The 14,917-nt window shown below is 39.1% G+C and overlaps 2 protein-coding genes across 2 annotated transcripts in view; one reads left to right on the top strand and one right to left on the bottom strand.

The window, feature by feature from the left end:
- LOC116487147 (kinesin-like protein KIF28P) overlaps positions 1 to 5,760 on the top strand; it is a 27,159-nt gene extending 21,399 nt beyond the window's left edge. Inside the window, exons 18-23 of the mRNA XM_032183780.1 lie at positions 739 to 873; positions 1,514 to 1,680; positions 2,038 to 2,144; positions 2,974 to 3,124; positions 3,365 to 3,549; positions 5,602 to 5,760. Coding sequence (XP_032039671.1) covers positions 739 to 873; positions 1,514 to 1,680; positions 2,038 to 2,144; positions 2,974 to 3,124; positions 3,365 to 3,549; positions 5,602 to 5,760 — 904 coding nt within the window. The remainder of the gene's footprint in view (positions 1 to 738; positions 874 to 1,513; positions 1,681 to 2,037; positions 2,145 to 2,973; positions 3,125 to 3,364; positions 3,550 to 5,601) is intronic.
- On the bottom strand, positions 5,565 to 14,917 carry SCCPDH (saccharopine dehydrogenase (putative)). Its single transcript, XM_032184868.1, has 12 exons — positions 14,706 to 14,917; positions 14,453 to 14,565; positions 13,872 to 13,952; positions 13,179 to 13,308; positions 11,526 to 11,575; positions 10,857 to 10,987; positions 10,217 to 10,334; positions 8,958 to 9,077; positions 8,799 to 8,855; positions 8,168 to 8,279; positions 7,539 to 7,620; positions 5,565 to 7,083 (listed from the first exon to the last, which is right to left on the bottom strand). Exons 1-12 carry the CDS (start codon positions 14,914 to 14,916, stop codon positions 6,978 to 6,980), a joined length of 1,311 nt encoding a protein of 436 aa, XP_032040759.1. The 5' UTR covers position 14,917; the 3' UTR covers positions 5,565 to 6,977.

The raw sequence follows: 14,917 nt of genomic DNA, 5'->3' as shown, positions 1-14,917 counted from the left end.
AAAATGGGAGTGGGCATCGGCTCCAGATTATTAGACAACACCAAGGGGCAGTCCGTCCCCACTTCTGTCTCCTCTGGAGGGAGGGCCCCAGAACTGTTTTTCACACTCGCAGCCCTGCTGACTGACAGCTCTGTCCCTGTCCCCAGCTGGAGCTGGCAGCTCACAGAGGGACAGTCAGAGCTGAGCAGTCTTCCTGCAGTTTCGGCAATGGGGTCGATATATCAGCAGTTCCTGCGCCTATTCCTCAGGCCCTTTCTTTATACCTGCAGATCTTTGTAGGCTGGAAGTATCACAGTTTCTTTTAGCTGAGTAATGTTGCCATCAACATAGATAGAAGCTTCATCTGATGGAGAAAATAATTATACTGCAAAATGGATTCAGGTTAGTCCTTCTCTGTTTTGAATGGTTCCTGCATCCGTATTGTCTTTCTGGACTCCTTTGTTTTCTCTTTCAAGCATAGCTGTTTTCTGTATACTAACATATGATAATGAAGGTCACATAGCCTCTGTCCTCACTTGGGGATGTGCAGAGGAAGAAAAAACTAAAACCAGCACACTAGCTGTCACATAAAACTGTCATTTCATTTGCCAGTAATTATTAATTATCAAAATGTTCAAGTCACACAAACAGCAGCTCTCCTCTCTGATCCCAGCGTTGTCCTCATTTCTGTTATCACCCTGTGTTGATGTTGATTGAGGACCAGGGTCAAATTTGCATCGCTGTTCTTTCTGTTTGCAGACTCTTTGGGGAGGACGATATGGTCATTGATCCGCTGGAGCTGCTGGGGCGAAGGGTTGATTTCCAGATTCACGTTGCAGAGTGCCTTGGAGTCAAATGGTTGCGGGATGCTGCGGGAAGAGGCATTCAGATAGGGTATTGTGTTGCACCAACTCCCTGCTTCCTCAGAACAAGCCTGTTTTGTGCTCCTGGTGAAACTGAGAGCAGGTTTAGCCTTGCTCCTGTGGAAGTCATGAGCCTGCATAAACCATTATCTCTTTTGCTGGGGCCTTTAAGCTGCAGCAAGAATTTAACCTTGAATCTCTGAAACTGCAGAGAGATATGCAGTGTTGGCCTAAAAATATCCCTCCCATTTTTAAAAGGTCCGTGTTGAGCAAGGATTTACATGACTTCATTTGTTATCCTCAAAGATACGGGTGGAGCTGGAGAAATGCCCCCTGGATTACTTAATAGGCAGAAAGCTGGAAGTCTCAGAATAAAAAATGGAGTTATGAATATTTTAAAGCTTTTTGAGCATTTTTGACAGTGTGCTTCCCACTCTGCTGCTGTCAACAGAATAAGAACTAAAAATTAATAAAGTACAGTAATATTTTCACATGTCCTGCGGATGCTGAATGACTGCATAAGGCACTTTATTGAGCAGGAAAGAACAGCTGACCTTGAAATGCTGCAGTATTTGTTTCTGCTCAACTTTTGTGTGTGTTTAAATAGAGACGTTTTCAGAGACTGAATTGGCTTTTAATTATTTTTTTATGCTTGCATTATTTGTCTTTAGGTATAGAGTTTATGATCTACCACGGTCTTTATACACAAAACCTGTCTGGAAAAACGTGAATCCGAAGATAGAAGAAACAGTCCATTTCTCAGCTCTAAATGCATCCTATGAATTTTTGAATTATTTACAGAAAAATGCTTTAATTGTTGATTTGTGGGGACTTCAAGGTATTTCTTCCTGAAATTTTCACTTTTGAAAGTCTTATATTACATATTTTATGTTTTTCTTCAGTGATGGTTGGTAGATAGAATCAAACTGTATTGTCCATCATTATGGAAACAAAAACATTCAGAATGTGAAAAACAGTTAGTGGTTTCATGGTATAATTTTAAAATGAGCATGCTGGCTCTCAGCTTGGTTGAAGTGCTGGGGAAAAGACTATTTCTGCCTTGAATTCAGAGTTTAAAAATAGGCTGTGTTTGTTTTCACCTTAAGTAACGTACACAGTGTACAATAAGGGCACCAGTAGCAAAGAGCAAGTGATGGCTGAGTCCTGACCATGCTTTGCCTTTCCTTTGCTGCAGAAGGTTGCATGGAGATGGACTACTCCTTGGATGGTCTTTTGCTCACAAGTGAGGGCACTGTTGTGGTTGATAATCCCAAAGCTTTGACTGCAAGCAATGCTGGTCTGGTAAGTGTACCTGGATTACCGATAACTACATTCCGACAAACCCACTTGATTTTCATGGGAATATGTAATGAGCGAAGGCTGCCGGGAAACGTCTAATTAAGCACAGTGCTGCATCTGAGCCCAAAGCACTCCTTGTGTACTGCTCTGAAGCACTGTAATGGATGACAGAGCCTGGCTGGGGTGTAACACAGCTGCAGGATGCAAGTGCTGAGCAGCTCTGCACACATTTGCTGGAGCACCACAGTGAGGTGCTTCCATTGTAAATGTTTCTTGACCTTCGCAGCTTATTTAATTACATTAGAGAGTAAAAGATTGTAAAAGAAATGAAAGCAGTTAAGTGATTTCTACAGGTGCATGTGTGCTCACACACGTTTCAGTACAATTGTTTTATATATATATATATATATATATATATGTATATATTTCTGTATGTGTATAAATACATGTACAGCTCTGTGTATGCATGCATGTACACACATACGGAAAGAGATAGTAAAGCTAAAGCACTGCCCCTGATACTTGCAGAAATTCTCTTACCACTTTTGCTGATGAAATACCATGACAACAGGCCGGCGAACATTGGCTTGGCAGCTGGGGAAATAATAAATGAGTGTTTGTTTAAAGGACTAATAAAACTGTAAGGAAAGAAAAAATATCCATCTGAAGCCATAGAAAAGTTTGTTTTCAAAGTTCAATAACATGAAGAATGTAACAGTTCCATTTCCCCATTGGGAATATTCATTTATCTGCTTAGAAGTGTTTTTCATAGATGGGAATCAGTAAGGATTCGGTGATAATTAGCTGAACTGCAGTTTTGTAACAAATACAGGATGCAGGTAACGAGGTGCCTGAACTGTACCGGAAGCTGCTGCAGATGGAACAAGAGACAGAGCTGCTGAGAGAGGTCAACAGAGCTTTAAGAGAAGAAAATGTCCTTCTTAAAGACAAACTAAAGAAATGGGACACAGGACACCACGAAAGTCAGTGCTCATCACAAACTGTCTCAGTATCTCATGCTTTTGCTACAGTTCTCCCTTACCAGTACTGCCCTAGGACATAGGCTCTACAGAAAGTTAATTTATATCCCCCTGACTTTTTCTCCTCTGACAAAGGGAATTAGCCTGCCATTTCCAATGACAATAAATTCAAGATAGATATATATTTAATTTTTTTTTTTTTAGTTTATTAATAATAATAAAAAAATGTCTCTTGCATTTTAGAGAAGAAAGCTGAGTCACCTACCAAGGCAATTAAGATGATGAAACAGTCTTTGGGAGAAACTGAAGAGATGTGCAGCCATCGGACCAGCTGTGATGCAGAATTTGCTAAGGCCCTTAAGATCTTCTATCAAAACATGAATGTGGTCAGACAGCAATTCCTTCAGCTGAAGCAGTCCAGGCCACCGGTAGGTAAAGTTTTTACAATTTTTTACGAAGTTTTTGCAAGTTTAAGGATCAGAGGCCACTTTTCTAAGGAATTTTGTCCTAGATTTAGGAATCTGAAACTGGAGGTTTCGGAACTGGAGATTCGTGGAATCACAGGATGGGTATGGCTGGGCTACAGTTGGTTTCTTATCCTGGAGTTTTCCAGGTGGTTTGCGCGGGACCAGAGGTACTGCCAAGACCTGCAGACTGTGTGCAGTCAGACATGCAAGTTTGAACACTAGAGTTCAACTGCCTCACTCAGGTGGGCATGTTGCTACAGAAGTGCCTGCTTATCAGGGAAGCCATACTTTAACCAGGCCTGTTGTTAGGTGTTTGGCTGGATGTCTACATAGTGCTTCATGGGAATTAGCTTGTCATCATCTTCTTTATGCGGTTTCTTCAGGATGGCTCTTTTTGTCTTTTTTTTTTTTTTTTTTTCTAATTTACATAAGTTGTACTTCAGGCTCTGACAACTTTAAGTAAGCAATAACTCTTCAGCACAAAACTACCCTCTAGAACACAAGTCAGATTTGTCAGGAGTGTGATGCAAATGGGCTTTTAGACGTGGTTGGCTTGGTATTCAGGAAGTCTTCTAGATTGCTTGGCAATGTAGCCATTTTTTACTGAAGCTGGCAAGGAGACTTTATGGCATATGTAGGCTTTCATGGTGCGACCTTTTCATGAGGGCTCTAGCTCTTCCTGTTACTGCTCAATAGACCAATTTCTTGCCAGCAACACTGAACTCTTTTGATTTTTTCTGACTCTGTGTAACCTTAAGTTATACAGGGTAAGAAAGTCTCCTCAACTGGTTTATCATTTTCCTGTTTTCAGTGTTTATGGTTTTTCTGCAGGGAAAAAGTTAGAAACATATAAACATCAGTTTGTTTTGGCTTCTTATGTATTTGGCCTAAAACGCAGCTCAGAGTTGGAGTGCTGTCCCCAGCCTCTAGCAGACATTTGAAACAGCCTGTATTCAGTACTGTAAATCTGCATATGTAAAAGCAGGCTTGGACATTTGTTTCTTTAGGAAGCATTTATAAAGACATTCTAGGCCGTAAGACTGTTGTGAACTGTTACTGCCTAGGTCAGGGAGAAAAGCATCAATAACCTAATGTAATTCCTTTCCACTATCTCAGCTGAAGAAAAGGCTGTTCTTTGTATGGTTGGGAGCAGGGAACAAAACAAACTCTAACACGGTCCCGTATTTAATATTGTAATTGCAGCAGTTCTAGCATCCGGGTTAAGAGTAGTATGATCTGAATTTTAGCCCAACAAATACTTCAGGCCCAACTGTATTAAAGAACTGTGTATTATGTTTCCTGTGCAGATGGAAGTTGGTAGCTGTTTACTGTTTCGTCTTATGCTGGCCTAATCCTTAGCCTACAGAACCATAGTGCATTTTTAGTATAACCGTTGTGGGGATGCAGATCCAAGTTTTTCTTCTCAGAATAAGAGACATTAATTATAAAGCAAATGTGTTTCTCCTGATCTTGGTATTTGTTTTCTGCAATTGAAGAACTAAACTGTCTATCAACAAAGGTATGAGATGCTTACAGGCTATACATTTCTAAAACCCACTGCTTAATTTCTGGTTATCTAGTAGCAGGATGATTGGTGGTTATCTCAAGGACAAAAGATGCTGTCAAGTCACAAGATCTCTTTTGTGCATACATGAAAAATTCATTGCCGCTTAGTTAAAGGTAGCTGTGAAGTAAGCTCTGGCTTGTGCCCAGTCTTACACCCTCAGATGTTGCTGCAAAAGAGTGGTGCAATTCATCTGGCCTGGAGAAAGAGCAGAGCTACCTTCCCAAACACATCCTTCCTGTTGTGATGCATATTCTTCTCCTTGGCAAAAGAACATAAAATTATGATCCTAATTTTAGTTTTTGAGGCTGTGGTTTATTCTAGCCTCCCGTCTTATTAAGTTACTGCCGTAGTTAAACCCATGAGACCTTCAGGTATTCTTTGCTGTTTAAGTAAAAAAATGACATGGTTGTTCAGCCCAACTCATTTATTTTATTATGTTTTAGCAGGAAGATAATTTGCAGGTACTGCGTCTTTTTACAGAGAGACAATCACAGATGATAAGTGATGTTGGAAAACAACTTGAGTCAACCATTTACAAGCTGAAAAGTGATGTTGCTCTTATAGTTAAGAAGAAGCGGGAATACACAGCACATAGCAAATCTTGAGGATTCCCTCCAAGGAAGGCATCGAAGTGCAAAGTGAGTTTTCAGTTTGTAAGTTCTATCACAAGCATTTTATATACACCATAGTTTAAAGCAAATGTTATACCCATTCCCTCAGCTTTTGTTTATGATATCAGCCTCTAAAAATCACTCATTACAAATCTGTTTCACACTAAGACAAGAAATGAAGTTTTTCAGAAATACTATGTTCATCTGTAGCAATGCTCTGATCTCAGCAAGCTGTAACGGTGGGAAAAAAAAGCTGTTATATTACTAAATGCAGATGTATTAGAAAAAAAAACAAAAAAAAAAAACAACACGTTTGCTAGATGTATTATCATTCAACCACAGAGACTCCTGAAAGGTAACTTAATATTTACAAACAAATATGGCATTTGTTTCAACAGTTTAGAAGTAGTTTAACTTCCTACAATTACTATACTGACAAGGCTGCTACTTAGTCACTTTGTAAATGCATTGTTTTTGACACTGCTTTGTGTACTGCACGTATTATACTAGAATGACTTGTTCTCAGTTGAAAGGATGAAATGGCAACTGGTCTTCAGCTAGCTCTATATTACACTATGGGTTTTCTCTTTTTTAGTATGCCTCGCTACAGGCAAGCTGGTAGGACTGAAAGTCAACACTATGGGTCTACTTAAGTACAGTCAACTGATCTTCATAATAACCCACCAAAAAGACAAAACTACTCCTTAAACCTTAAGAAAAAAAAAAAAAAAAACTACTCTGATTTGACTATGGGTACTAAGCCTTTAAAAATAAGAACACCAAAAGGTAACCATGCCTATCCCAAACAGGCATGAGGAATAACTAGTGGTTTTGTCTGCTAAGGCACTTGGTATCCAGGGCCTGCCTGCTTCAAATAGTTGCGGTGAGAAGGTTGTGGTTAATTGCAGATTGAATTATGTAGTAACTGAAAATTTAGGCTGCTGTTCTCCTACTTAAGGTGAAAGAGATTAAACAATGTTCTAGAACTAGTACCCAATAAATTACTGATTTAATACATTCATGAATTAAAATCAGTATCCTGTGTTGTTTTTTTTTTTCACTATAGCATACGTTATTATACTTTTTAGCTTATTTTTTCTGCTGTAAACAACAGCACAATGAAACTTTTATGATCAGGCTTCTACAGCCAAATGAACTTTATTGGAATTAGACACAGGTAAGATGTTAGTTCATACAGTTATGTCTTGATGTCAGACTTCAGGCTGGCTAATGACAGAGAACTCAACACCACGACTGTTGAGGCGCTCAATCAGGTTTGTTTTAGAGAAAGCAGCTCCTGGAGAATACACACCACCTCTGTTAACAAGAATTAAAAGAGAAAAACATTAGTGGTACAGTGACCAAATACTGTCTTTATCTGAAGTCAAAAATATGTTTCCCTAGCTAGAAAAGAAAAAGCCACTTTGTGCCAGATGGAGCATGTGAGCAAGCTGGCTCATTTCTGCATGTAGCGAACTCAATGGAAATTTTTCCATAGCTGAAAATATAGATACTGGTGCAGTGGATACTGCAAAAACATAACTAAAACCTGTAATTACATCCTTTCAAGTTGAAAGGCAGATGAAGAGTAAGTGACTTTATCATGGTAAACTATCTCCCTTGCATAACAAGGATCATGTTTAATAGCACTGCCATTTGAGTGAGGTAAGAAAGCAATTGACAGGTTTATAGAGAATCTGTATTTTCAAAGAGAAACATGCATACAATAGCTGTAATGGAAATCAGTATGTTCTGCATAGGAAAATACTCACTGTTTAGGCAGATAAGTTGTATCTTCCAGAAGAGATAAGGCTGCTTGAACCATCGCAATTGGAGTTGCAACATAGCCTGGTTCTGATGAAAACCAAACGTACAGGGTGTTGAAACACAAAATTCACATTTCTAATTTTAATCTTTTTTACGTCATGATGAAGAATAATCAAACAAACAAAAAGCTATCTCCATTTAAGATTAGCTTTTTTTTTTTTTTTTAAACTGGTTATCATCCTAAATAGATAAAAGTCCTTAAGAACTAAGGTGAACAGAGATCTGCCTCAAATATAAGCCTATAACCACAGAACAACTGTGAGTTATCACCGCTAAGTGACAACAAGCTCTTCACTATAGCAAGAGCTTTGCCCATCTGTGCTTAAAAGACTTTTTGATGTGATGCTGTCAGTATCTGGCTACGTATATTGTTATTTAAAGTAGCAACAGTTCATTAACTCCCTTCTGAATGTACATTCTTGCCGTCTACAAAACTGTTCAAAAAGCAGGTTACAATGCATGCTAGTACCTGAGATAATAGTCCGTAAAGGCTGCGGATTTAGTAGATGGTAGTGGAACCATAACCATGTATCAGGGTAGGAAATGTGCTGCAGTTAGCTGCTAACATACGTACCCGGTCCTTTCACTTGAGTGCAAATCTTTACATTTGGTTTGCCGTTCTCTGGATTCTGCCCCTCACTGTAACCCTCGCCAAAAAAGGTCATTGTGAAGGAGGTTTCATCCATCTGTAGTGGACAAGACATGAAGCGTGGTCACCAAAACAGTAACTCACTTCTTTAGACAAACAGAAGTAGTAAATGCAAGTATTACGCCAAATGCTGTGATACATCTAAACATGAAGGCAGTAATTCTGAGTCATTGCTTAAAAGGTACAATCCCAGTTACATAATCATTTAACTTTACTGGAACAGTTAGTTACAGCCCTAAAGTCCGGTTATTCTTTCACTGTGTTTGGGCTTGAGTTTTTGCTACTGCATCTATCATCACCCTTGACATCTATGTTGTAAGCCATTCATGTGAATACATCAGACCTAGAAATATGATCCACTTTTTCTTGTATCAGTTCCACATACTTTTGATGACTTAATAACAGACGGCATCATTACTTAAATATTCACAGGTATACACAGTGTGCATTTAAAAATGATTTATTTCTTGGAGACTAAGTGGTAGACCACAGTTTACTATTCTACCATTACCCCAACAAACTTCTTCAATAACTAGAATGGAAAGCAGTCAGTTACCTGTTTCTGGGTTGGTCCTTTCTTTGTGAAACGTCCAGCAGAGAAAAATTCTGGATACTATATAATGAGAGGGAAAAGGAAAACAACACAAACAACTCACGTTAACATAAAGTAAAAAAGCCTCCAAGCACTTAATTCTTTTGTGTTTTGAACACTTACTTTTGTCAGAAGTTTTCTTCCAAAGCTAAATTTCACAAGAAGAAGAAATAAAATGCCTGCAATCATCAGCTTCACCACAGAGCCAAGACCACCTATATTCACATAAGCACCATACTGTACCTAAGACAAAAACATATTTTCAGTGGTAGAATTTACATCAAAATTTTCTTGTAGACTCATTTTTAAAAATGCAGGATGCAAGTTTTTAATACAACATAGAGCTATTTGCAGTAGACTTTAGAACTCAGCTGTTTAAACAACTCCTTGAATAACACTTGACTTTATAATTCATTACGAGAAAGCAATGTAACTATGGAATGGAGATGGAGAGAGTATGGCAAACAACAGTGGAAAACTTAAAAGTTGTTTTCTGGTATTTGATTTCAGGCTTCTTTCCCAAGATACTCCTTTCCTTCTTTCTGTGTTTTAATTTAAGAGAAACCAAGGCCTTGCATTACAATTCTGGAATAGCAACAACAAAACCTTCTCATTAATAGTTCCAAGTATATTTTTAGAGCATTGTCTCCTTCAACCCTAACTGATGCCAGTGATTCTGCACAGCTGTTATATGAACTGTTAGTGCTGGTCTCCTCTCAGGGAACCATGGAAAACAAGAACTATGTATCCTTCTCACCACCAACACACTTCATGTTGCCTTCGCTCTGTACCCCAAAGACCGAAGCATAAAAGAAGTTTCTAAATACAAATGAGCAGCATATAATTTATCTATGACAAAGTTTAGTACGATACCAACCTGTCTATTGTTACATAGACTACATTTATGATGTCTTTAAAATCTTTGTTGATATAACAAAAAAGCCTCTGCACAGGTACAAAACTAAACACCTTTGAAGTTTCCTAAAAGCATGAAGCCCACTTTTCAAACACTTCTGTAACCCAAAGCCAAACCCAAAATTTCTTACAAACACATACCCAGAAATCAGACAGCATAAAAACCCTACAAAAGACTCTCAGAACTATTCTTTCTAGCAGCAGAAAGCAAGCTCATCAGGCAGGATATCACACAGTATGAAACAGGCCTGGGCATGCAGAAGAACCTGGACCACATAAGGTCAAGCAGCTTCCAAAAGATAATCAAGAGAACATGCCTCTTTCTTTACACAAGCAAAAGCTCATTATTATTTATATAACTGCAGAAACCCTGGAACACAGATCTACATAAAGAACTATTATTACATATAGGAGGGATTTGCTGCAAATTAAAATAAAGACATACTACACTAGTAGCAGTGACTTACTGGTGTTTCCTGCAGCTGCGTGTGCAAATAGCGCTGAGACCGTTTCACGACAGAAACATCAGATCCCATGAATGGAATAGCATACTGTTTGAATTCCTGACTGTAGAACACAAATCCTCTGCAAATGGAAAAAACATTCACAAAAAAAAAAAAAAAAAAAAAAAAAAAACATTCAAAACTTCATGCAAACAAAGAAATCGATCATAGCAGTGCTATCAATACTGTCTTTCTTTCAAGCATTTTTATGACATTATCTCTTTTCACTGAAACTAATTCAATAATTCAAATTTATCCTTGACTCAACTAGAAATTCCATGAACTATGGTCAGGATAAATATGATAATCAAAATAATATTCTCATATTTGTTTTTTCCATTCTACATTCATCACTTCTGAAATAAAAGTTTGCCATGCCACTAAGTCTTTTAGAACACACTGAGAGACATGGTAAATGCTAACATGTTATTTTTCAGTGAAATATGAACATATCTTCAATTTTACCAGACAAGTGTGTGTATGTGTAGATTTTCCTGAAGTCTTAAATGCATATTTTTAGCATTTAATAATATGCTAACATTCTATAAAATAAATCCTGGAACTGTTAGAAAACAGCTTGTTTCACATTTTAAGCTTTTTATACCTTCTTTTAAGTTTTGCACCAACTACAGGAACAGGGGCATATCCTATCTTTTTTCGAAGCTTCTTCAGGTTGTCTTGATCTGCGAGGCCATAAACAGCAGACTTCCAAGTCCCATCGTGTATACAAGCACCCTGGTAAAATACCATGAAACAATAATTAATGCAGTTAAGGCTTTAAATATTTAACGATGACTTCGGAATTATTACATTACAAAATTATTACACAAAGGTATTCTGATTACATGCACTATCAAGTATCTCAAAACAACCCCAACAAATAGCAACAAAAAACCAGCCAAAATATTAGGATTACCGGCAACACACTTACATATCCACTACAGTTTGTGTATGAGTACACAAGAAAACTGCCAAAGTAGTAGAGTACACGAGAAAACTGCAAAATCTAAGTATTTCTTGAAACTGCTTAATACAACAAATTTTATGTCAGCCCATGCAAGCAAACCTTACAAAAGGGTAAGTATCCTTGGGATACTTTATTAGCTTCTAAAGAATAAAATATTATATTATATACTATATATTAGCTTCTAAAGAATACAGACTCGTTGTGAAGGCACTGGCACAGCTTGTTCTGCATTAACGTAACAACAGTTACTCAAACAGGCTACGCTGATGTGATCACAAGTTCCCATGACAGTATAAAGCAACTAACCTCAGGTCCAGATTTCACATTCAGGAAACTTTCGACAGCAGTTAAGGTACCTTGAAAAGAGGAGAAAACATTAATTACTTGGGATATACACTCAGGTTAGTTCACATAGCCAGAGGACACTCTGGCAGCCTCAAATGGCAGACTACTGACATCGCTAGCGGACAGGACAGAGACACATCTTTATCTCAAAGTAAAGTAAACTAAGATTAAGATCTGGAGCTTTTTTTGTTAGCAAATAATAATTTCATACATAAAGTACTTCAGTAACGGTCATTAAACTTATCTTGAGTCATTAAATGCTACAGTTGTTTTATCTAGTTAATAAGATAATGTAAATAATAAATCAAAAGAGGAAAAGAATATTAAAAGCCATATTTAGATTTCCCTAAAGTTTTGAGATAAAGGACAACATCGGCTGTGAAACATAGATGAATTAAGAGAGCTTGGTAGCTCTTATTACAAAACAAATAAAAATAAATAAAAAAGAAAGAGCAGAAACACTCAACATATTCTAAAACAAAGGTTGCTTAGTTGTGGTGAACAGCAAAAGAAAACAACTCCAAATTCTGCTTTGTTTCACTTTGCTCAGTTCCTTCTGAGCTTATAAACTGTTCCTGTAAGGGCAGATTTAAACATAACGAGCAACTGGATAGACAGGTGATAATACCAGAAAGTCAAAATAGGAAGAGATAAAAGACATCTTTATTCAAAACAAGTATCAGACATCAAATTATAAGCTTATGAACAACCAGATACTCATTTTCATGCCTCTCCTCCTCTCTCTCTCTAATCAGATCCTTTTATAGATTTAGTTTTATTAAACTGAAAGTTGATGACATGTTCCAATATCAAGCACGTAATAGCAATTTTAATAGAATATTAGAGGCAAAACATTTGGATTCTCTTACTGGCCCTTCCAGTTACAAAGTCAGAATTGATGAACAAAGTATCCTTGTGTGGGATTAGGATCAAGAACTCCTTGCAGAGAATTAAATCATTTTACATCTTTTCTCAAATATTTATTAATAATTATTTATTAATTATTAATAAAGTGATAATAAAAATAAAATATTAATAATATTAATTATTAATAATATTTATTAATAATTTTCTCAAATAATTATTTATATTTATATATTCTCTGAGTTACTGTCCAGCTGCTCTTGACATAAAAGGCACTGTAAGACACTACCTACTTAGGTCTGTACAACAGCTGCTCAGTACTGGAGGCGGAGAAACAAAACCTATGAAACCTGATCATCCACTGATTTGCAGTCCCATCCCTACAGCCATCCTGTCCCCACCATCTCTTCCGTACAATACTCTCACTGCACAAGAGAAGTATGCTGCAGCTTGCCCACGGATGCCCACACACTGGCTGAGCAGTCCACTTGCAACAAACAAACCTCTCAGTGAACAGCATCACCTTGAATCTCACCTCTACCTGAACAACAATTTGCTTGAATCTAATGGAACGTGATTTAGATTTTCTTTTGTATCTGTCTACCAGATTTGGTTGAAATTAGTTAGCTGGTAAAGGCAGACAAAAAGACAAATTGAAGAAAGCTTGCCACAAGCATTTGTTTTAGGAAAACAGATGAAAAGCATAATCTGTGTGTCTTTTTCAGCATAAAGCCATGTTAAGAAAGTCACCTTTCAACTTGTCTCTGGTGTACAGTACTCCCATATCAGCTGGTATAGAGTCAAAGCCACAGCTTCCAATGACATACACTCCCTTCTCAGCGGCTTTTTCATTGTATTTCAGGTACATTCCTTCCAGAAACTAAAACACAATCAGAACAGATACTTTAAGCAGATCCCATATCTGACAATGTCCAATATTAACCATCAGTGCTTTATTCTCAAATCATAGCAGCCTACATACTTAAAATTAGTTATAGTTATATCACTAATAACTTATATATCACTAATTAGTTATATTTATGTCACATTATATTTATTATATAAATTACTTATATACATCTTTAAGGCAGATGTGTATCATTTGTCTTTTATGGTATGAAAATGTCACAGCAGTGGGAAAAAAATAAAAAATGATCTATCCAAAATTCCTACTTGGAATCACAACTGAGACTTAAAGAGAAATTAAAAATGTTGGACTTCCAGAAAGAACCGGGAGGGCTCTTGTCTAAGGGTGAGAAAACTATACAAATACTACACGTTCACACATCCTAAAGTTAACGCATCTTCAAACTGCACATCAGGAGGCAGAACTTGTCTGCATGTTCAAAAACGCTAGCAGAAACATAAAACTTCTTAACCAAGTAGTTTAAGAGAGCCTAAGGCTCTCTTAAGGTAAGGTAGCATTTTTCAGATGTCACGTACCTGGGGCTCTCCACTGATGTCAATGCAGCTCGCACCGTTTTCAACGCAAGCTTTCACGACAGGCTCTCCAAAAAATCTATACTGTAGAAGGAAAAAAACAGCACACGTAACAAAATAAACCCCCCCACACAACTCACCCAACCTGCTTCATCTAGTGTGTATCTACCAGATAAGGAAGCGCTTAATAGCTATTGATTTTTCTAAGTGGGGCAAATGCAATAGTCTTGCCTTCTGGGGGGAGGTTAGGGCCGGCGCAGCAGAGCAAACTTCATCACTGATAAAGGAGATTGCTGCACAAACCACTCCACCGTACCTCTCTCCATAGATAAGATCGTCAAAGCTGGTTTAATATCTTCTTATCTCAATGTATGCTTTCTGCATTTGCATTACCTGCATATTCTCTGCTTAACTAACTCCGCAGGCCTTGCCATGATCTAACTTCCAGCTCGCGTACTTTGATCTGCTCTGAACGAGCCGGAACCATCGTCGGCCAGGGCCTCGGCACAGAGCTCCTCGGCCTTCCCTTCCAACCCAGATCTTTAAAAAAAAGGGGCGAGGAGACGCGGCGGGGGAGCACTCACCGGGCCCACGCAGTTGAGCACCAGCCGCGTCTGCCTCGCCATGGCGGCCAGCGAGCCCGGGTCGCCCACATCGCACAGCAGCACGCCGACCTCCGGCCCCAGCGCCGCCTTCCCTGCGCACCGGAGAGGCCGTCACCGCCGGCACCGCGGCCCCGGGGCCCTCCCCGAGCCCCTCGGCTGCTCCCAGCGGAGGAGCCGCCGCCGCCGCCCGCCCCCCGCCCCGAGCCGAGCCGAGCCGAGCCGCGGCGCGTACCCAGCCTCTCGGCCGCCTGCTCCAGCACCTCCTGCAGCTTGGTGCGGCTCCGCCCGGCCACGGCCCAGCGCAGGGCGCCGCGCAGCTCCCCGCCGCTGGCCGCCCGCGCCACCTCCTCCACCACGAACTGCCCGGTGAAGCCGCTGGCGCCGAACACCACCAGCTCGTACGGACGCTGCTCCCCCGCCCCGCTGCTGCCGCCCGCCGCCATG

The sequence above is a fragment of the Aythya fuligula genome, chromosome 3, assembly GCF_009819795.1.
Source record: "Aythya fuligula isolate bAytFul2 chromosome 3, bAytFul2.pri, whole genome shotgun sequence".
NCBI classification, from domain to species: domain Eukaryota; kingdom Metazoa; phylum Chordata; class Aves; order Anseriformes; family Anatidae; genus Aythya; species Aythya fuligula.
This window is presented reverse-complemented; position numbering and strand designations above follow the sequence as displayed.

Coding starts and splice junctions, on each gene's coding strand:
- SCCPDH (XM_032184868.1), bottom strand. CDS start 14,916: ATGGCGGCGGGCGGCAGCAGCGGGGCGGGGGAGCAGCGTCCGTACGAG. Junction 14,566..14,705: donor GCAGGCGGCCGAGAGGCTGG/GTACGCGCCGCG, acceptor TCCGGTGCGCAG/GGAAGGCGGCGCTGGGGCCG. Junction 11,576..13,178: donor CACCAGAGACAAGTTGAAAG/GTGACTTTCTTA, acceptor CCTCTTTTCAAG/GTACCTTAACTGCTGTCGAA.